Source organism: Erythrolamprus reginae, chromosome 10, assembly GCF_031021105.1.
Source record: "Erythrolamprus reginae isolate rEryReg1 chromosome 10, rEryReg1.hap1, whole genome shotgun sequence".
Taxonomy (NCBI): domain Eukaryota; kingdom Metazoa; phylum Chordata; class Lepidosauria; order Squamata; family Dipsadidae; genus Erythrolamprus; species Erythrolamprus reginae.
In genome coordinates this window covers 34,686,327-34,707,607 of record NC_091959.1, presented here as the reverse complement: position 1 = coordinate 34,707,607, position 21,281 = coordinate 34,686,327, and the positions used below count along the sequence as shown (strand labels likewise).

At 43.6% G+C, this 21,281-nt stretch overlaps 3 protein-coding genes across 6 annotated transcripts in view; 1 reads left to right on the top strand and 2 right to left on the bottom strand.

Moving 5' to 3' along the window:
• Positions 1 to 17,802, bottom strand: part of RNF185 (ring finger protein 185) — a 26,497-nt gene extending 8,695 nt beyond the window's left edge. Inside the window, exons 1-6 of one of the 4 annotated variants that reach the window (XM_070762451.1) lie at positions 17,250 to 17,333; positions 9,279 to 9,472; positions 7,151 to 7,169; positions 4,417 to 4,529; positions 3,045 to 3,099; positions 101 to 218 (exon numbers count right to left, since the gene is read on the bottom strand). In XM_070762451.1, coding sequence (XP_070618552.1) covers positions 101 to 218; positions 3,045 to 3,099; positions 4,417 to 4,529; positions 7,151 to 7,169; positions 9,279 to 9,433 — 460 coding nt within the window. In that variant the 5' untranslated portion in view covers positions 9,434 to 9,472; positions 17,250 to 17,333. Of the gene's footprint in view, positions 1 to 100; positions 219 to 3,044; positions 3,100 to 4,416; positions 4,530 to 7,150; positions 7,170 to 9,251; positions 9,473 to 12,468; positions 12,602 to 17,249 lie in introns of those variants that run through there. The other 3 variants (XM_070762452.1, XM_070762453.1, XM_070762454.1) reach the window with 3 other exon arrangements.
• The window catches only part of HNF1A (HNF1 homeobox A), a 226,160-nt gene that overhangs the window by 153,718 nt on the left and 51,161 nt on the right, over positions 1 to 21,281 (bottom strand). The window lies entirely within an intron of this gene.
• C10H12orf43 (chromosome 10 C12orf43 homolog) overlaps positions 17,372 to 21,281 on the top strand; it is a 25,662-nt gene continuing 21,752 nt past the window's right edge. The window contains exon 1 of the mRNA XM_070762447.1: positions 17,372 to 17,686. Within this exon, the coding sequence (XP_070618548.1) occupies positions 17,566 to 17,686 (121 nt within the window). The 5' untranslated portion in view covers positions 17,372 to 17,565. The remainder of the gene's footprint in view (positions 17,687 to 21,281) is intronic.

The window sequence follows — 21,281 nt, the reverse complement described above, 5'->3', positions numbered from 1 at the left end:
TTAAGGAGAGGTACCACTGTACTTGGCTGCACAACAACTGAAGCCCAATGGAGCATTGCCCAGTCATGATTAGCCAGGGTAATTTTATTTAATTCCTTACCTGGAGGGGGCCGCCCGTCATTTATATTGAAGGCTGTAGCAAATATGCCAAATGGAAATGCTCCAATTCCAAAGGACATTTGGAAGCCTCCATCGCCAAACCCGAAACCCTGGAAACCCTGGAAATGAACAAACAAAATGATCAACATGTATATACGTCCTAGTTTATGAACTAAACCTGACTGGTTGCAGTCTCTTTCAGAAGATTAGAGGGGCTTCGCAGTTTGTGCTGCGAGAACATTGTGACCTGAAAGTAGAATCCCAGATGAAACTACTTTATGGGCCTGGCTCTATTTCCCTTCCAACAGAAGAGAATAAATATAGCTCGAGGATGAACTGTGAAATCCTTGGTGCTCCTCAAGCGTGGTGGTTTGCATGGAGATGTTACTTTACCCAACTAGGGAACCTCATCTCTGCTCCTTTAGCCTTGCCTCCTTCCATTCCAATGGCAATTCATTTTCTGCCATCTGACCACACGTGGCCTCTGGATAAAATCTCATCTCTTCAAGGCAACAATGAGTGGGAGGGTCTGTACTTCTTGGCCACTATTATTTCTGAACCTTTTTAATTTGGGGGGGGGGGAGAGGGGAGGCTCCCTAAGAGAAGCAGTAAGTGATTACGCAGAAATACAGTGACAGGAGATTCATTCAAAGCTTTGTAGAAGAGCCACGTTAGTCCATGGTAGTAAAATATCCGAGTGTGTATAATTCTCTTGTTCAACAAACGTTTGATTAAATTTCATTTACTGGTCATATTTACTGACCCCTCACATCCTGGACATAGACTGTTTCAACTCCTACCCTCAAAACATCACTACAGACCACTGCACACCAAGACTAGATACAAGAACAGATTTTTCCCGAACACCATCACTCTGCTAAATAAATAATTCCCTCAACACTGTCAAACTATTTACTAAGTCTGCAGTACTATTACTACTAGTTTTTTCTCATCATTACTATCACCAATTTCCTCCCACTTAGAACTGTATGAGTGTAACTTGTTGCTTGTATCAAGATTTGTTTCCTCATTGTTTATTTGACCTCTATGACAATCATTAAGTGTTGTACTTCATGATTCTTGACAAATGTATAATATTTTCTTTTATGTACACTGAGAGCATCTGTACCAAAGACAAATTCCTTGTGTGTCCAATCACACTTGGCCAATGAAGAATTCTATTCTATTCCATTCCATTCCATTCTATCTGAAAGGTGCTGCAGACTCCTGATCATGGAATTGTATGCCTTTAACAAAATTTGTTAGCTGTGAAAAGGACTACCAGAGTCCTGATTTTTAAGGCTTTGTTAGTGTATTATCATGTGATTGTTTTGGGTGCGAGAGTGTAGTGTGTTTCCAATTTCAATTTATCAACCTGATAGCATGCTAGCTCCCCTAAGACTTTAAGAGATCAGCATGATGGTTCTTTGCTTACCAGAGGTCACAAAACCTGCCTGAGCAACCTGAGCTTCCCCCGATAGCAAAAAGAGCCCAAGGATCAGAAATCGCCTCCGGGCTGGGCAAGGCAGCCTGTGCGCTTGGCCGTGGGAGCTTCAGGCAGAAGCCAAGCCGAAAAGATGCCCTCCACCCTCAGCACCTGATTCAATAAGGCTCTCCAGGGAGTGGGAGATCGAAGTGCTCTTTAATCACTCCCAGCAGAGCTGTTTGTTTGATGAAAAGAAACCCCAGAGCAGCCTCTGGAGGCTCTCGCTGACTTGCATGGAAAGAGGCAAATCTTTCGTCAGGCCAGGCAAGACACGCGCCCCAACTCGGGGCTACGAAAAGTTAAAATGGCCCGTTTTCTCCAGAATCGGCTATTTATAAAATCACCGTTCACAATCTCTTCGGACACAACTTGTACACCTCATATAATGTAGGCTAAGTCGATACCCAGTATATTTTATTTATTAAATATATTTACACGCTGCCCAGATCCCAAAGGACTCCGAGTTTCCAACCTTGGCCACTTTAAAAGTTGTGGACTCCATCTCTCAGAATTGCTTTGCTGGCTGGGGAATTTTGGGAGTTGGAGTCCACAAGCCTTAATAAAGAGCAGATGATGAAGGAAGGAAAAATAATATGTTCACTTCAAAGGGTAGGACTACAGTTCCAGTATATGGTATATTTTGTGTGTTTGCAGAAATATATGAATCTTTATTTTTGATGAAAGGAATTTTTCATAAGGATTTATGGAACTGTATAATCTCTTATGAATCCACTGACCTGGGAATCAAAAACGATTTATTATATAACACTGTAATTATTGTTTTGACACTTTGTCATGTTTTATTGTTGTTTGCAACATAAAAATTTGAAAATTAAAAAAAAATGATAAAAAGGTTGCCAAGGTTGGATACTCCTGTTTTAAAAGTAGTCACACTGCAACTGGAACGTTTGCAAAATCTACACCAGAGCATTATTTCTATCAGCGACTGAACTCTCTTTATAGAAATGGTCACCCAAGATTTGTCTGGTTTAATTTGGCTTACAAAACCCCAAAACAGGCAAGCCTGAAAAGTCTCCACACACCAATGGGCTCCCGGGATCAGCAATCAGTGGCTCTGGAGCCGCATATGGCTCTTTATTCCCTCTGCTGCAGCTCCCTGTCACTCAAAATACGTGTCACAATTGTCAATGTGTGACACCTGCCAGCAAACAATTTATTGAGCTTTTCAACCCCCAGTAGGCCAATCATGGATAAATCCAATAAAAGTTTCAGAAGAAAACAGAATCTTTAATTCAACTGTATATGCTAGTTTTGTGATCGCTCAGGAAATAGTCAGGGATGGGAAGAGTTGTGTGGTTCCCGGTGTTTTCTTTTCTGTGCTAAATGGGTCCAAGTGGCTCTCTGAGTGTTTATGATTGCTGACTCCTGGTTTAGCCTTGCTGCATTTTCACTCTGCACTTCTGAGAAGCACAAGCTTCTCCCATATTCTTGTACTTACCCCTCTGTTTTCTGGCTCAGGTCTCTGGCCTTGAGGTCGAGGTGGCGTTTTCTCCCTGCAAGATACAATCCATTATGAGGCTTAATGAAGACATTTAGCAAGACTTGGGGTGGCTTACAACATATGAAAGAAACAATAAAATACATCAGGCTAAATCCAATTAATTAAAACTAAATAAACTACTCTAAAATCCTAATTATATTAAAAATCAATCATACCCACTCAGACAACAACCATACATAACATTTGTGGGCCAGGGGGCTAAGGTCTAATCGTCACAAGCCTGGTGTCATAAATGTGTCTTAAGATTCTTGCAGAAGACAAGGAGGGTGGGGGCAGTGCGAATCTCTGGAGGGAGCTGATTCCAGAGAGCCGGGGCCCCCACAGAGAAGGCTCTTCCCCTAGGCCCCGCCAAGCAACATTGCCTAGTTGACGGGGTCTGGAGAAGGCCAACTCTGTGGGACATGACTGGTCACTGGGACTCATGCGACAAAAGGCGGTCCCGCAAATAATCTGGCCTGATGCCATGTAGGGCTTTATAGGTCATTACCAACACATTGGATTGTGTCCGAAAACCGATCGGCAGCCAATGCAGTCCACAGAGTGTTGGAGAAACATGGGCATGTCTAGGAAGGTCCATGACCGCTTGAGTGGCTGCATTTTGGATGATTTGCAGTTTCTGAACACTCTTCAAAGGTAGCCCTATGTAGAGAGCATTGAAGTAGTTGAATCTCAAGGTGATAAGAGTATGAGTGACCGTGAGTAGAGACTCCCTGTCCAAATATACTATATTTCCCTCTCCAGTCACATCATATGACCGCACCTAGAACACTGTAGATGGGGACGGGCAGCACATGGAGCAACCTATTACCAGTAACAGACATTTGAACAGTGAGATTCTTACAGGTAAGAAAACGGCACAGATGGATTGAGATAAGGAACAGAAATAAAAAGATCACAAAAGATACATAAAAACTAGTAGAACAAAGAATATAAATATGTAAATATGAACTGTTTGAATAGGGATTTTGTGATTGAATGAATTGATATAGTATTGTAATTAATTGATTGTATATTATTATAGGAAATGAAATATCTGATGCAGCAATGCAGAAATATTGAATGTTTGCTGATATTACAATTTTTGTTGTTGTTCTTTTTTGGCCTTTTAAAAAAAACATTATTGATTGCTTATTTGTGTTTTAAAATATATTTGAAAATTAATAATACTTTTTCAAAAAAAAAGAAGAAAAAGTTGTCGAAACCTGAAGACTAAATCTGAGCCAAGAGTAGCCAGACAGGTTTTCTTCCATTAATTCCACTCAAGAGGAACTTGAAAGCAAAAGGCTGTTCCCAGGAGAGGCTGTCTTACCTGGGGTCCTGCTGTCCAGTGCTGCCCCTTCCATAAAGTGGTATAACTTTATCACGGCTGATTCCTGCTTTACATACAGGACACACCTGTCTGTTTGGCCTGGTCTCCAGCCACTGAAAAGCAGAAGAGAAGAACGGCATTGGGTGAAAACCTGGACTGCAACAAAAGAATTCCTTGTGTCTCTAAGGCCTCAGTGTAGGGAGCCTCTGGAACTCTAACGTGGCTGCTAGTTCTGTGGTTTCTTTGGACACCTGAATTCTTTTTCTCCATTTTTCTGTTTTAAGCCTAATCACTTAGGAGCCACTCAGGGTCATTTTGGAATGGAGGACCACCTAAATCTTCTAAATAAATAAATAATAAATAATAAAAACATGGAGTGCAGGAAAGATGCTTCCTATTGGCTTTACAGGTAATCCTTGTTTAGTGAACACAATTAGGACTGGCAATGTGGTCCCTAAGGGAAGTGGTCATTAAGAGAAAAAGAAGGTGACCATGACTGCACTGACAATTTTACTTCTTTTCCTCTGCCTTACAGCATCAGGATACAATGTCAAACATCTGCCTGAGCCCAAATGGCTGAGAAAAGGAGAAATCTTACAGCCAGCGGTGGGCTGCTAAGGTGGAACGGTGATGTGTGATTGGCCCCAACGCTCTGAGTGCTGGCGGAATCCAGCACAATTATGCTACTGCACTGGGGCAGGTAGTGAAATCGCTCACGGACATGATTGTAGCGCCCCTGCGTGTCCGTGCACAATTTCACTACCTGCCCAGGTGCAGTAGCATCATTGCGCTGGATTTTGCTAGCAATCAGAGCCTCGGGGGTGAGCACACGTCACCGTTCCACCTTAGCAGCCCACCTCTGCTTACAGCTCTTTTCCCCCCCAACCCTTTGGAAGGCTCATCCTGATGCTGGGATAACTTGCGAGAAGATAATTGATGCTTGTATTTACATTCATTGGAGAGAAAGGGATTATAAGAGACTAAGTCAGCACGCAATAGGGATACACATAGAAAGGGATGCACTGGGGTTTAGGAGGCAAACAAAAGCCCTTAGTGTGAAACTGACTAGGGTCTTCTCAATTTCAGGCTGCAGCTGCAAGGCCCATTCTAATCAAAGTCATAGAGCAGAGCTTGTTAACTTGCTACCCTGCAGAGAAAAGCAGCTCAGGAAGAGAGAACATCTTTAGGCAAACTCTCAGGGTTGGGGGAAAGAAAAAAATGGGTCGGGCATAGGAAGACAAGTACCGCCTAACTGCAATGGTGAATAGGGACTGAGAGATACTTTTACATTATAACTGAATTGTCATTATCTGAGGCAGCCATACAGTTGATGGGGATGCTGGTACTGTTTGCAGGGCCCAAAGCGTCCAGCTGTTTTTCCTCCCACAGAGTTCCCAACACTGTAAAATCATCCTGGTCTGGACAAAGGCTTGGCACTTCGATAATTTTACACTGTTGGGATGATAATGATCTGTTCTCAAGCCTTTCACCCAGTGGGCGAAGGGTGAGCACCTTTTCAGACCTTAAAAACTAAGTATAAAGAGACACCAACAATCTCAATGTCTGTCAGGCCCTGCCCAGGAACGATATAGGACAATCCAACTAAAGTTCACTTCTTTATTTGTTCGACAGAATCTTGCCAGACTAAACTTTTGCTACTCTCACCCGAAGAGATGTATCATGGGATATTCCTAGGGGTGGCTATTCTGACTTTTCCTCCAGCTCCTACCCATCTGAGAGCCATATGGCCTGTTTTCCTCCCCTATCTTTTTGGGATGTGCTCCTGCCTTCCTGTGAAACTGCTGCTTCCGTAGTCCGTCACACCACCTCCCCCTCGGTAGGCACAATCCACCACAATATCTTACCTTTCTAACCTGAAAGTTCATAACCTCCTTATGTGAGAGCAGAGGGGGGCTGTTAAGGTGGAACAGTGATGTGTGCTCGCCCCTGTGGCGTCCAGCACAAGGTTGACTCAGCCTCCCATCCTTCCGAGGTGGGCAAAATGAGGACCCGGATTGTGGGGGCAATAGGCTGGCTCTGTTAAAAAGTGCTATTGCTAACATGTTGTAAGCCGCCTTGAGTCTAAGGAGAAGGGCGGCATAAAAATCGAATAAATAAATAAATTCTGCTACTGCACCTGGGCAGGTAGCGAAATCGCGTGTGGACACACAGGGGTGCCCATGGCTACCTGCCCAGGTGCAGTAGCAGAATTGTGCTGGACTCCGCTACCACTCAGAGCCACGGGGGCGAGCACACGTCACCGCTCCAGCTTAGCAGCCCACCTGTGTGTGAAAGCATCAAAATCTCACCAAAGATCCAATGTCTTCTAAAATGTTGTGTAATCTGCTGTTGTGTGGTTGGGAAATTGTGATTTAAGCCCACCACGAACTCTAAAAGGGGTCTCCTAAAACCATCTAGTCTGCCATCCGAGATATTAATCTAACCTACCTCACAGAATGACCGAAAGGACAGGCAGAATGTATCCCGGATGTTATTAAACAATGGCATCTCATCACTGCTCATCCTTCCTTTCATAAACGCCCCTGAATAGCAGATTGCCAACAATTGCATGGTTAACGCTAATTACCAAACGGAGCTGCCTTGGGGAGCGCGCACAATCCATTTTAGAATTGGAAAGGTGTATTGCACCTTCCCAGAGTCCCTTGGGAAATCAAGGAGGTGGATTGGGTAACCAAAGCTGATGAAAGACAAAGCAAAGCCAAACCAGACTTACCTGGTGTAAACAAGGCCAACTGCAGGGGGATTCCCAAAGTGATTTGTTCATAAAGTAGAATGTCCGTAGAGGTGGCAGTGGGGAGAAAGAGCAACACACACACATGTTAGATGTGGACAATCAGAAACCCGGAATCCAGCTCTGCAGATTTGACTCTCAGATATTACAATCACAGTATTTTAAAGGGCAGCAGCAAAAGCAGGATTTTCCTGCTTTTTTAATAGCTGGTCTTCTCACATTTCTTGAACTAAGAGACTCGAAAGTGGAAACTTACTAAGAAAGCGTGAACTGAATTCTGCATAATTGAATTCTGAATTAACTGAATTCACCCTGCCCCTGAAGAAATGCTGTGTGATAACTAAAATGACACAGAAAAAAGAGGACAGGATTTCTTGCTCGGCCAAGTCTCAGAAGAGAAGTGGTCACTAAGACATCTCCACCCCTGTTAACTGCAAGTAAACCCAGGATTAGTTAAGATAGTATGTTTTTATACTGATGTGAAATGTCATACTCTGGCAGAACCTGTATATATTTAAAATGCCCTCCAGGAAATCCTGTTTCATAACCCAGAGTTTGGCTCATTGTCTTCTCCACACTTTCATAACTGTGGTTGAAACCCATTGCCATTATAATGAGAGAAAACCAGAAAGTCTAGGTTACATAGCTGGATTTGGAGCTTGGGTAGAAGACAAGATGGTTCATTCTCTCTGCTTTAAATTCAACAAATTTTGTTTTGGAAAAAGTAAGAGACAAATTTAAACTGATATGTTAATTTAGAGTGAACAATTACAATCACAACTGTACACATGTTATCAAAAGCTTCTTCGCTGCAAATTAAGCAATTAAGGTTCCCAACAAAGCTATTTGTGAAGATGTGACAAAAAAGAAATGGCAAGAATGAGACAGGCAGTATCTAAATGTGATAAATACAAAGAAATTATGCGGGAAGCCTTCTTTTTCTAATTTCAGCTATTGGCTTACCACTTACCACTACCGTCAATGCTCCCCCAATTTCATTGTTAATTTGCTCAGTTTAAATTTGGTTGGCAAATGGTTGAAATGGATGTCCATGTACCGCCTCTATGTTGGTTGAGGCAGGCAGGATTCCCTTGAGTACCATTTGTTGGGGATCTGGGGAAAGGGAGGGTCTTGGCTTCTCTTTCTGCTCAAGATCCCCGTGGACAATTGGTGGCCCACTGTGTGACACAGAATGCTGGATTCGATGGGCTTTGGCCTGATTCAGCATGGCTCTTCTTATGTTGCATGAACAGTAATTAGTTGTGCTTACACATAGTTTAAAAACCATGTGTAATAACAGCTAGATTTGCACAATAAGCCGAGTCAAACCCAGTCAAGTCACATGCTTTGGCATAGTCTGCAAATCCAGCTACTAATTAAAGCAGCCAATAGAATAGCTTATCAGGAGAACAGGATGGCATCTCACAGCTGACTGATGAAACGCAGGCTTTGCAAGCAGAAAGCCACCATTTGCCAAGAGCCTTGAAGAAGTAGACTAGGCTGAATGAGATTGAGTTGAGGGGCTCCTAGGAGGCAAGCAGCACCTCTAGGAAGGTTCATACCTGCACACGTCTGTGATTGCCCCAACCCCAATCCTCACATTTCAGCCTAAGCTCTCTTTGCAACAACTGACACCCAGCCATCCAGCAGCAAAAGTTGCTGATCAAGGGTTCTTGAGCCAGGATGGGTTCCTAAAGATTGGGACCTTGCAGCATCCAATCCTTCAGACAATTCCAAGACTAAAGATGGGCTAGGATGGAGACACAATTCCATTGGTTTTATGGACACCGAAAATGGGCTGCGTTCTGAACCACGTTTCTTTTCCCTTAGTCCATTCCTTTCGCAGCTCCACCTCTTGATGCATCCTCAAGGGTTGAATAGAAGCATAGAAACATAGAAGATGGAAGGCAGAAAAAGACCTCATGGTCCATCTAGTCTGCCCTTATACTATTTCCTGTATTTTATCTTAGGATGGATCTATGCTTATCCCAAGCATATTTGAATTCAGTTGCTGTGGATTTACCAACGTCTGCTGGAAGTTTGTCCCAAGCAAACTTTAAGAGTCCTGATTTTAAGTATTTGCCTGCTGAAAACTGGGAGCGATACTGACCAGAAGAGGTGGCCACACAGGCTGATCACAGCATCCTTGGCGGTGTCCAAACAGATGTTGCATTCAAATGTGCTGTCCTGACCCGGGCTGTCCCCGTTGCTGCTGTTCCCACTGGTTCCACCTGCACTGGAACTTTCTGTGGAAGACGAAGCCATTTTAGGCTTCCAGTTAGGGAGTCTGTGGGAAGTTGAATCCTGGCAGAGCAGATAAGAAGAAGAAAGAGTTAGAGCCAGAACTGGAGAGGAACACATGATTCAAAGGGCAGATTCTGTGCAAAGAAACTGTAGGTCCTGTACGTGGCTTGTGCCAAGAAGATTGCACAAGCTGATTAGAAGCAACAACACAATGCAGGCGCCAAAATGATACGTTGGAGCACCAATAAAAAACATACAGTAATGAAAAAATGGTGGGAACTAGACAGTTGAGAAAATAGTCAAAAATGATCAGAATAAACTAGTCTGAGATTCTGAATTCAAGCTGATGAAGTCTTGGCTCATAACACTCTTGAATTAACTATATTTGGTGGGAAAACAATAATTGTGTGGATAATTGATGGGGCAAAACCAGAGAAGACCACAAAGTATCGAGGTCTGAAAATAGAAATTGAAAGATTGTGGCACAAACTAGCTGTGGTGATTTCAATGATTATTGGCACACCGGACGCCCTACCAGTGGGTACCATACCAATAGCACATGCCAGAAAATCCGTGCATTGACAAAATTTCCATCTCTCAATTGAAAATGTCCACACTGTTGGATCCACCCATATCCTATGCCAATTCATTGCAACATCCTAGATTTGGGGGAAGAATTGGCAGCTATCGCTTCATCTTGTTGTGAAAAGACTATATAATATTATTATTATTATCGTTATTATTAATGGAGAGGGTAGTACCTCGAGCCTGCAGAATAGAGAAGAATTGTGCGATTTAGGTTCTGCACCTGTGGAGGTAGCAAAATTGAGCACGGATCTGCAGGTGTGCCCGTGTTTTGGCATGCCTGGAACCAAAAATACATCCGTTTCTGCTACCTCCACAGGTGCAGATCCGCAGCAGAAAGCCCAATTAGCATTCCGGCTAGAAGCCCACCCCTGGATGGAAGAGAACCACAAATCTAATTATTAGATTTGTCATATACTGTTTATTATTGTTGTGAGCCGCCCAGAGTCTACGGAGAGGGGCGGCATACAAATCTAATAAATAAATAAAATAAAGTGGTATTAGGCTGTAGCTAAGAAAATCTTTTGATAAGTACTACCAGGCAAACACCCTCATCAGGGCTTCTTCTTTTTCTCCCACCTTTTCTATTTTAATTCAGCAGATACAAAGAGCAGAGATGGAATTATCGGTTGTACAAAAGGAAGCAGTAGTCCCTTGACCCAAGATGAATGTGAGAATTATTTTACATTCACGCGGAGTTATGTTCCAACACAGCAATCAGGTCTTTACATTTTTCTAGCAGGAAATCAAATCTTTAAATAGGAGAAAATGGCCTCAATGGAGAAGAATGTGGGACTAAATTATAGGCTACCTTTCTTTGTGTTTTCTGGCTGGGAGGAAATTCCTCCCAGGGATTTCTTCAAGGACAGATGCACCTGACAGGTCTGAAATCTCTCTAGAACGACTGAAAGAACCTGAAAGCCAAGGATTTTCTAATAACTATCTCTGGAGTTGTTTGCAACAAGAAACATTACATTCTGAAGAATGCACGTGATACAGACTTCACATCGCTTTAAGGACCCTCCACAACCTGCATTAACATTAGTTAAGTAATAGTTCTTTTAAAAAGCTTTCCTAGGCCAATATCTATATATTTTACCCTGGCAAGCCTCTCCCCTCCCCCCAATTTGTTATAAGCGATTAGGCAGAAAGACTTTGAAAAAAAAGTCTGAAGCACAACAACCCTGAGACGGGGACTTAAGTTAATGGTAAATATAGATAGTCCTCAATTTACAATAATTCTTGAGCCCAATGTTTTTATTGCTAAGCAAGACAGAGACTAAGTGAATTTTGCTACTGCCCCTCTCTGAGGATTCAGGGCGGCTTGCCATAGCTCTTAAGTGAACCACTGCAGTTGTTAAGTTAGCAACAGGTTGTTAAATGAATCTGAATTCCACACTTTGCTTTTCAGAAGATTGCAAAAACAGGACACTACAACTATTGTAAATATGTGGGAGTTGTCAAGCCACTTGAATTTTGATCCCACTATGCTACAAGGGAAATTAACAGTGAAAAACAGTCATAAGTCACTTCTTTCACTTTATAACTTTGAACAATCACTAAAAGAACTGTTGTAAGTCCAGGACTCCCTATATTAAGAAATCAGGAGAGGCCTTGGAGCCCTTTTCTCAAGCAGCCCATCATATTAAAAGGCAGAAGCTTTAGTAAAGCTGCAGCTCCCTTCATAATTCCCAAAGGGCAGCTGATGGATAATAGAATATTGTCTTACATACTCAATGCCTCTAACAAAGGCAGGTGCAGCTCACCAAACTTCTACTTTTTAACAAAATGTGAAAGGCATAAAATAAAAATGCTCAAGAACATCCACTATAACTGTGAGATGGGCAGCATATACTGTAAATTAAATAAACAATGTACCTCATCCAAAAAGCCAATATGCTATTAAAGGTTTTTTGTTTTATTACTGCTTAAACCTCTACTCTTTTGTCTGTCTGCAGAGGAAAGTTGCATTTTGGAAACTAGTTTTGTCTTGTGTTTCTCGATTCAACAGCATGGCAATGTAAAGGATCACTAGAACAGAGCTATAGTTTTCACCCACTAATAGGAAATGTGAGCTGGGATTAAGATATCATAAGACAGCTTTACTTTTAGTTTTACTGAGTTTACTAAGTAAAAATTTTATTAAGTTGACTAAGAGTTTTACTCTTCTGATCTGTAGCTTGCATTAGGTAATCATGCTCAGTAGAAAAATATTATTTTTAGTTTTCACATAGAAAAAAGCAAGTGTACTCTCAGTCTCCCTTACAGCAATTCACCAAAACCTAGTTAAAGAAGACTACTCTCAGCTGTTGCTACATCACCTGAAACACCGATGGAATCTTAGCTGAGTAACATCCAAATCTACAGCCTTTCAAAGTCATAAAATACTTGGGGATATGGACTACTTCCTTCATCTTAGCTAATGCATTCAAATAAATACAGTAATAACAATAACCGCTGGCCTGACTCACCTAAAGCAATCTCTGTTCACCTCCTCTGCAAATATTTCCAAGAAAAACCAAAGCAGCAAAGAAGGCATCTGTGTCTTCTCTTAGCTCTGAGGAAAATGTCCACACACAACCAGCCACCGGAAATCCAGGGAGACTTCATGCCCACAGTATCCGAAGACAAGTGGGGAAAGAGAAGAGCTCTATTTCAACAGATTCTTTTTCATTCAATTACATCATGCAACAGGATGCCCCCAAAGGACAGCATCACAATCTGCAAGCAAGCATCTAGCAGACGAGCTTTGCCAGCTCCGAGCTCTCTTTAGTGACGTCAAAGTGTGCAATTTGAATGAAAAAAAGGCAATACTGTAGGCAAATGTTAGCGCCAACTTTCATGACATCTAGTGCTTCCTCCCCACAGAAAAAAAAAATTCTATAAAGTTAGATATGGGAGATATTTTTTAAAAAAATATTTAATTTAAATGCTTCTTTGTCGCTGTGATTGAAGCTCCCAATGTGAAATCTCTATATCCATGTTACTATATTGCTCAAAAAAATAATAAAGGGAACACTTAAACAACACAATATAACTCCAAGTAAATCAAACTTCTGTGAAATCAAACTGTCCACTTAGGAAACAACACTGATTGACAATCAATTTCACAGGCTGTTGTACACATTCAACTTTGTACAGAATAAAATATTCAATGAGAATATTTCATTCATTCACATCTAGGATGTGTTATTTGAGTATTCCTTTTATTTTTTTGAGCAGTATATTATCTGACTGTTTGGTATATTACTTATTGCAAGCTAATCCCTCAGTTAGGATGGTCAGCTATAAAAACTGAATAAGTAAATCCCGTAATAGCACTTCAGGCAATGAGCCTTAAAGCCATTTTCTATGCAAGCCTACGATACATATTAGGAAATAAATTCAATTTGTTAATTGAAGCTTAGTTTTTAAAAACAAACAAGGAATAGGAGGTAAGTGGCATTATTCTTTAAATGTAATCTTTACATTAGCAATAATTAATGTACACTAATATATTCACTTACTCATATACCAGCAGCAAAACATTAGGTGAACCCCTGTACAACTCATTAGAAGCAAGCCAAGTAATTTTTAGAATAAGATTGAAAAGATCTTAGATGGCAAACAAGGGTTTGAAATTCTTCTGAAAATATATGTATCTCAAAATGGGTGAACAGTGCAGTCAGGCGGTAGGGAAAGCAAGTAGAATGCTTGGCTGCGTAGCAAGAGGTATAACAAGCAGGAAGAGGGAGATTGTGATCCCGCTGTATAGAGCGCTGGTGAAACCCCATTTGTAATACTGTGTCCAGTTCTGGAGACCTCACCTACAAAAAGATATGAATAAAATTGAATGTGTCCAAAGACGGGCTACAAAAATGGTGGAAGGTCTTAAGCATAAAACTTATCAGGAAAGACTTCATTAACTCAATCTGTATAGTCTGGAGGACAGAAGGGAAAGGGGGACATGATCGAAACATTTAAATATATTAAAGGGTTAAATAACGTTCATGAGGGAAGTGTTTTCAATAGGAAAGTGAACACAAGAACAAGGAGGCACAATCTGAGGTTAGTTGGGGGAAAGATCAGAAGCAATGTGAGAAAATATTATTTGACTGAAAGAGTAAGGGATGTTCAGAACAAACTTCCAGCAGACGTGGTTGTAAATCCACAGTAACTGATTTAAACATGCCTGGGATAAACATAGATCCATCCTAAGATAAAATACAGGAAATAGTATAAGGGTAGACTAGACCAGTGTTTTTCAACCAGTGTGCCGCGAGACATGGTCAGGTGTGCCGCGAAGCTCAGAGAGAGAAAAAAATGAGAGAGAGAAAGAAAGAAAGAGAGAGAGAGAAAGAGAGAGAGGGGGGAGAGAAAGAAAGCAAGAGAGAGAGAAAGAAAGAGCAAGAGAGAGAGAAAGCAAGCAAGCAAGAGAGAGAGAAAGAAAACAAGAGAGAGAGAAAGAAAACAAGAGAGAGAGAAAGAAAGAGAGAAAGAAAGAAAGAAAGAGAGAAAAAGAAAGAGAACGAGAGAGGGAGAGAATGCAAGAGAGAGAGAGAAAGAGCAAGAGAGAGAAAGAGAGAGAGAAAGAGAGAGAGAAAAAGAAAGAGAACGACACAGAGAGAATGCAAGAGAGAGCAAGAGAGAGAAAGAAAGCGAGAGAGAGAGAGAGAGAGAGAGAGAAAGAGGGAGGGAAGGAAGGTGGGAGAGAGAAAGACAGAGGGAGGTAGGGAGGGAGAGAGAAAGAGAGCAAAAAAGAGGAAGGAAGGAAGAGAAAAAGAAAGAGGGATGGAGAGAGAGAGAAAAAGAGAAACGGAGAGAAAGAGGGAGGGAGAGAGAAATAGAGCGAAAGGGAGGAAGAGAGAGAGGGAGAATTTTTTTGTCCAAACTTTTTTTAGCCCCCCCCCCCTCAATGTGCCCCATGGTTTTGTAAATGTAAAAAATGTGCCACAGCTCAAGAAAGGTTGAAAATCACTGGACTAGACTGCCGTCAATCTTCTATGTTTCTATATAGTACTAAAATACTGTCCACCTGACTCTGAGTGGAAAGGAAAACAAAAAACCAAATGATTTACACAAACAGCAACTGGATTTTTAAATTGAATCTTAGGAATTCAAATATCCTTCTAATTGTGCTCTATTCTAAAAAATCTAATATGTTTACTTGCAATACCATTCTGAACTTTAATCTTGACAATCAAGCAGTAACAAGACAATGCCTATGAACTGCTTCCCACCAGAGGTGGATTCCTATGGTGCTGTCTTTGCCGGTCTTTGCGCAGCGCCATCTTTATTTCCTAATTTTCAGTGATATTTTTTTTTTGCTCTCTGAACATGTGCAGAAGAAAAATTGTCCCTCTGCGCATGTGTGTAGCAAAATCGCATGAGGGGACGCATGTTCGTACGCAATATTCACAATACGCATACAGCACACCGGGTAAGGCGGTAAGAGGGACCTGCCCTTGCTTCCCACATAAGGAAGCAAAACAAATGAAGGGCTTAAGGAACGAAGGATCATGTCTGAGAACCGATGTCCAAGGAAGGCCACACACAGCCATCTGTCAAGACAAATACAAACAACTTCAAATTCAAAGCCGTGTCTCAAGGCAATGAGCTCCAGGCAATCAAGAGTCCATCATCTTCCTATGAGATAACCTGAGTCCTAGAAGTTTAGAAAAGTGATTATTACCAGCTCTGGGCACAAGGCAGTCAATTGTGGGTGATGGAATGAACTGTTTGCTTGTTTAAGATATAATCAGGGGCATCCAAACTTGGCAACTTTAAGACTTGAGGACTTTGACCCTCAGAAGCAAAATCATGCTAAGGGACATGCACACAAGAGCGTAGTGAGTGTGCACAAGCACAAAATGTTGCAATGCGTACGCAGCGCACTGGTAGGAAAATATAAGAGGAACCCGCCCCTGGTCCACGAATTTGACAGCCCTGATATATGTAGTGTGTGTTTGTGTGTGTGTGATTGGAAGCCTAGTAAGCTATTTCTACACTCTAATGTAAATGTAAGGGAGTCACATAACGATGATGATGATGAATGAAAACATTCACCGGTCTCCAGCAACAATGTCCATCAACAATTAAAACTAAATATCTTAAGATCTGAATTATTTATATCGTTTGAGGCAAACTATTCAAACAGCATGCCAGCTATCCCACCTGTTTCTTTCCCCTTTGAGCTTTCTTAACATTTCAGCTATAAAAACCCCAAATATCTTGGTTCTATACTTGCAAAGCCACCGCATCACAAGTAAAATGAGGTTTCCCAACAGTAATTCTGGGAATTGAAGTTCCCAAGTTTGAAAACCTCTGATATAAATGGAGACTATTCAGGTATTTTATCATGATATACAGTAGTCTCATCTTTTTCCTAGCATTCCCCCCCCCCACACACATACACACAGGTGTGGGAAGGGGGTTGGGTTCTTTTTTTAATCGGCTCCTCCAACTGTCGCCTCACAGACAGCCACAGGAACAGATCCAATACAGACACTGAAATGTATTTTTTTGACATAAGAGAGCCGTAATTCTCTAGTAAATCATTTGTAAATAATAATTCTTTCATAAACCTTTGAAAACTTCTCTCTGCCAGCAGGCTTAAGGCAGTTGAGCACAGATACTCTGCTCCAACCATGAGTGTAAACAGAATGAATGTGATTGATTGCGTTTTATAATTGAGGTTTTTAAAGATAAATTTAGATAATTGGGGTTTTAGATAAATTTAAATAATTGGGGTTTTAGATAAATTTAGACCGTTTTAACTACTGGATTTCTTATGTTTTTTTGTCCCGTTCCTGTTGTAAGCCCACCCCGGAGTCTAGAAATCTAAGTGCTAAATAAATAAATCAAACCACCGGCTGGTCCCCGGAGGCTGAGCCTCGGCTGCCCGGCCCGACGTCCCCCGAGGGGGGGGCTCTGGGCCCAGAACTCCCCGTCCCCTCCTCCGGGCAGACAAGCTGAATGGAGAGAAGAGATGATGAAGGGAATCGAATCCTTGCCTCCCGGAGGTCAACCGTCGGCCCCCCGTCCATCGCCCCCCCCCCGTCCACCGACGCCCCTCCCCTCAGGAGACCCCGCGCGCCCTTTGGAGCTCCCACTCCGCTGAGGGCCGGTCGGTGTGGGTGGGGGGACGGCTTCTTTTTTCTCAGAGGCGCTCCCCCGCCGACCAAAGGCCCCGCTTCGCCGCTTGCGGATTCCCCCCCCCCTCACGATCCTGATTCGGGATTCCCTGCCCGCCCGCCCCCAAGACCCCGCTCACCGGAAGGGGCCACAGCCGCCGCTCTTCTTCCCGGACGGCGGACGTTTCTCTTCCCCCCCTTCTCCCTCCCAGCCGGAAGTGAAGCCTGCACCGGAAGCGCCTTTCGCCCCCTCCTTCCCCTCCGCGCCGCCACGCGACAAAGGTTCCGGCGGCGAAAAGGTCTCCGGCGCGGCGGCCTGGAGGCGGCTCACGGAGCGGAGCACTCTGGGAATCGTAGTCCGGAGGTCGCGGAGGCTGCGCACTGTCTTCCCCACCACCCGCTTGCCCCCGGACTACGACTACCAGAGAGCTCCGCGCGGCCAACAACTGCTTAGTGATGGCGGCGCCCGTCCCTGAGGCGAGTGACAGCGAGGAGGAAGAAGCGGCAGCTTGGCAGCGCCTGCGGGAGGCGGCCTGGGATCCGGCGCTCGGTCGAGCGGCCGCCTTGACTCCAGTCGGTAGGGCTTCCTGGCCTGCGAGGGGCGACCGAGCGGGCCGGGCCTCCTCTGCGGCTTCCGGAAAAGGCCCAGGCTCCACTTGTTGCTAAGGGAGCTCTGCGCCCACGCCGGTACCCGAGAGGCCTTTGCGGGGTTTGCTCTTAGGTCGGCGCCGGGGAGGGAGGTGAAGCGCTTCGGTTGCTACTAGAATGGATCCAGGGGGTCTTTTTTGTTGTGGGATGGTGGTGTATATACACATGTTCACAAACGAATAGAATAGAATAGAATAGAATAGAATTCTTTATTGGCCAAGTGTGATTGGACACACAAGGAATTTGTCTTTGGTGTAGATGTTCTCAGTGTCCATAAAAGAAAAATAGACATTTGTCAAGAATCATGAGGTAAAAAACACAATGATTGTCAAAGGGATCAAATAAGCAATGAAGAAACAATCAATATTAATAAAAATCTTGAGGATGCAAGCAACAAGTCACAGTCATACAGTCCTAAATGGGAGGAGATGGGTGATAGCAATGATGAGAAAAAACTAGTGGAAATAGAAGTGCAGACTTAGTAAATAGTTTCACAGTGTTGAGGGAATTATTTGTTTAGTAGAGTGATGGCATTCGGGAAAAAACTGTCCTTGTGTCTAGTTGTCTTGGTGTGCAGTGCTCTGTAGCGACGTTTGAGGGTAGGAGTTGAAACAGTTTATGTCCAGGATGTGAGGGGTCAGCAAATATTTTCACCGCCCTCTTTTTGACTCGTGCAGTCTACAGGTCCTCAATGGAAGGCAGTTTGGCAGCAATTGTATATAATATATATAATATAATAACCCTCGACTTACAACAGTTCATTTAGTGACCATTCAAAGTGGCACTGAAAAAGGAGACTGATGACTGTCTGTCACCCTTAGTGACTGTGATGACATCCTTGGCAACTGGTTCGTATGTATGATGGCGCTTCTTGGGCTAAATGGAATCCACCCCTTTGGCCACCTTCTGTCAAGCAAACTCCATGGGGAAGCGAGAGTCGCTTAAACAACCATCGTTACTAACCGAACATCTGTGGTGCTTCACTTCACAGCTGGTGGCAGGAAAGGACGCAAAATGGGGCACAACTCATCTGGGCTGCCTTGCTTAGTAAGGGAAAAATTAGGTTCTGTTGTCATAAACCAAGGACTACCTGGCGGGCCCAAGGAGAAGAGCCTTCTCTGTGGCAGCCCCGGCCCTCTGGAATCAACTCCCCCCAGAGATTAGGACTGCCCCCACCCTCCCTGCCTTTCCCAAATTACTGAAAACCCACCTATGCCGCCAGGCATGGGGGACATAACTGACCCTTAGCTGTTTTATTTTACGTATGGTTTAATTGGATGGCATGACTGCTTTTTATAATGGGTTTTTATAATTGTTTTTAATATTAGATTTGTACTTTGTATTTTGTTGTGAGCTGCTCCAAATCTTCGGAGAGGGGCGGTATACAAATCTAATAAATTATTATTATTATTATTATTATTATTATTATTATTATTATTATTATTACCTGCATGTCAATGTACAATTCTTTGTAACAATAGATGTGCTACAAATTGAAGACCTGGCTTTTCTGGCAGGCTTGGGGTTGCTGATCTTGCAATTTTACGAGGTCCAGCCTTGAATGTTATGTACAATGGTTATCCAGAAAGTAAGGTTACAAGAAACGTAGCTCTCGTGGTGACTATTCGCGGGGGAAGTTGGTATTACAGTGATCCCCCGAGTTTCGCGATCTCGAGCTTTGCGAAATGCTATATCGCGATTTTTTCACCCGATGACGTCACTCCCTTCCTTTCTCATCTTTCTTTCTCTCTCTCTTTTTCTATCTTGCTTCTTCCTCTCTCACACTCTCTTCCTCCCTCTCTCATCTCTTTCTTTCCTTCTCTCTCTTTCTCTATCTCTCCCCCTCTTGCTCTTGAGCGGCGGGCGGCACCCAGGGAAGGTTCCTTCGGCCGCCCACCAGCTGATCTGCTCGGCAGCGCAGTAGCAGCGAGGAGCCAAAGATGGGGTTTCCCCTTTGCGTGGGCAACGGGGAAACCCCATCTTCGGCTCCTCGCTGCTACTGCGCTGCCGAGCAGATCAGCTGCTGGGCGGCCGAAGGAACCTTCCCTGGGTCTTCAACTCCCAGAGCGGCGGACAAGCGGCGGGCGGACAAGAAAAGCGGCGGCTGGACAAGCGGAAAAGCGGCGGACAAGTGGCAGCCGGACAAGCGGCGGAAAAGCGGCGGCCGGACAAGCGGAAAAGCGGCGGACAAGCGGAAAAGCGGCGAACAAGCGGCGGGCGGAAAAGCGGACAAGCGGCGGACAAGCTGAAAAGTGGCGGACAAGCGGGCAGGCAGGCGGCTCCTCAGCTGCTGGGTCTTCCCAGGTGCGGAAGTTAAAACACCATCTGCGCATGCGCGGCCATGGAAAAAGGGGCGCGCATGCGCAGATGGTGTTTTTACTTCCGCACCACTACATCCCGAAAAATCGATTATCGCGAGGGGTCTTGGAACGGAACCCTCGTGATAATCGGGGGATCACTGTACTGTACTATTGTGTAGCAGGAAGCTAGGGGAAGCTGCTGCGATGGGGGCCCAAGATGCTTACTGAAGTGCACAACATCAACAGAGTCAGTGCCACCCAAGAATTTCTTGACTGCTTTGAGATTGAACTTGAAGCTTTTCTGAACTGTATACAGTAGTCCCTCGCTATACCGCGCTTCACCTACTGCAGCTTCACTTCATCGCGGGTTTCTGAGGAAGTGGATCGGCAGATTTAAACAGCCCGCCGAACTCGATCGGCAGGTTTTAAAAAAATATATATATATCTAAAATTGTAAATACTGTATTTAAATACTGTATCTAAAATAAATACTGTGTGGGAAGGGTTTATAAACACGTAAAACAATGAAAACTTACCAATCACAATATAAATACTTAAATAAGTACTATCAGTCGATAAATTCCCCATCGCGGATTTCACCTATCGCGGCCAGGTCTGGAACGTAACACCAGCGATAGGTGAGGGACTACTGTAGTGGCTTATCCCCTGACTCCAGAGAGCAATCGGTAGTCAATGCAAAGGCGGCATACCCGTTCTCCTTCAGCCAAAAAATTCAAAACTCAGCAATCAACAAGAAAAATCTTGGGCATCCATCGTAGCAACGTTCCTGCCCTTAGCATTCAGGTAATGTATTACAGGGCGCACTTCGCACTTGTCAATTGGAGACGCCCGTTATGACAGTTGGGGATGACCGTTATGAGAGTTGGGGGTGTCAGTTATGACAGTTGGGGATGTCAGTTATGACAGTTGGGGGTGTCAGTTATGACAGTTGGGGCTGTTAGTTATGACAGTTGGGGATGTCAGTTATGACAGTTGGGGTGACCGTTATGACAGTTGGGGGTGTCAGTTATGACAGTTGGGGATGTCAGTTATGACAGTTGGGGATGTCAGTTATGACAGTTGGGGGTGTCAGTTATGACAGTTGGGGGTGTCAGTTATGACAGTTGGGGGTGTCAGTTATGACAGTTGGGGGTGTCAGTTATGACAGTTGGGGTGACCGTTATGAAAATTGGGGATGTCAGTTATGACAGTTGGGGATGTCAG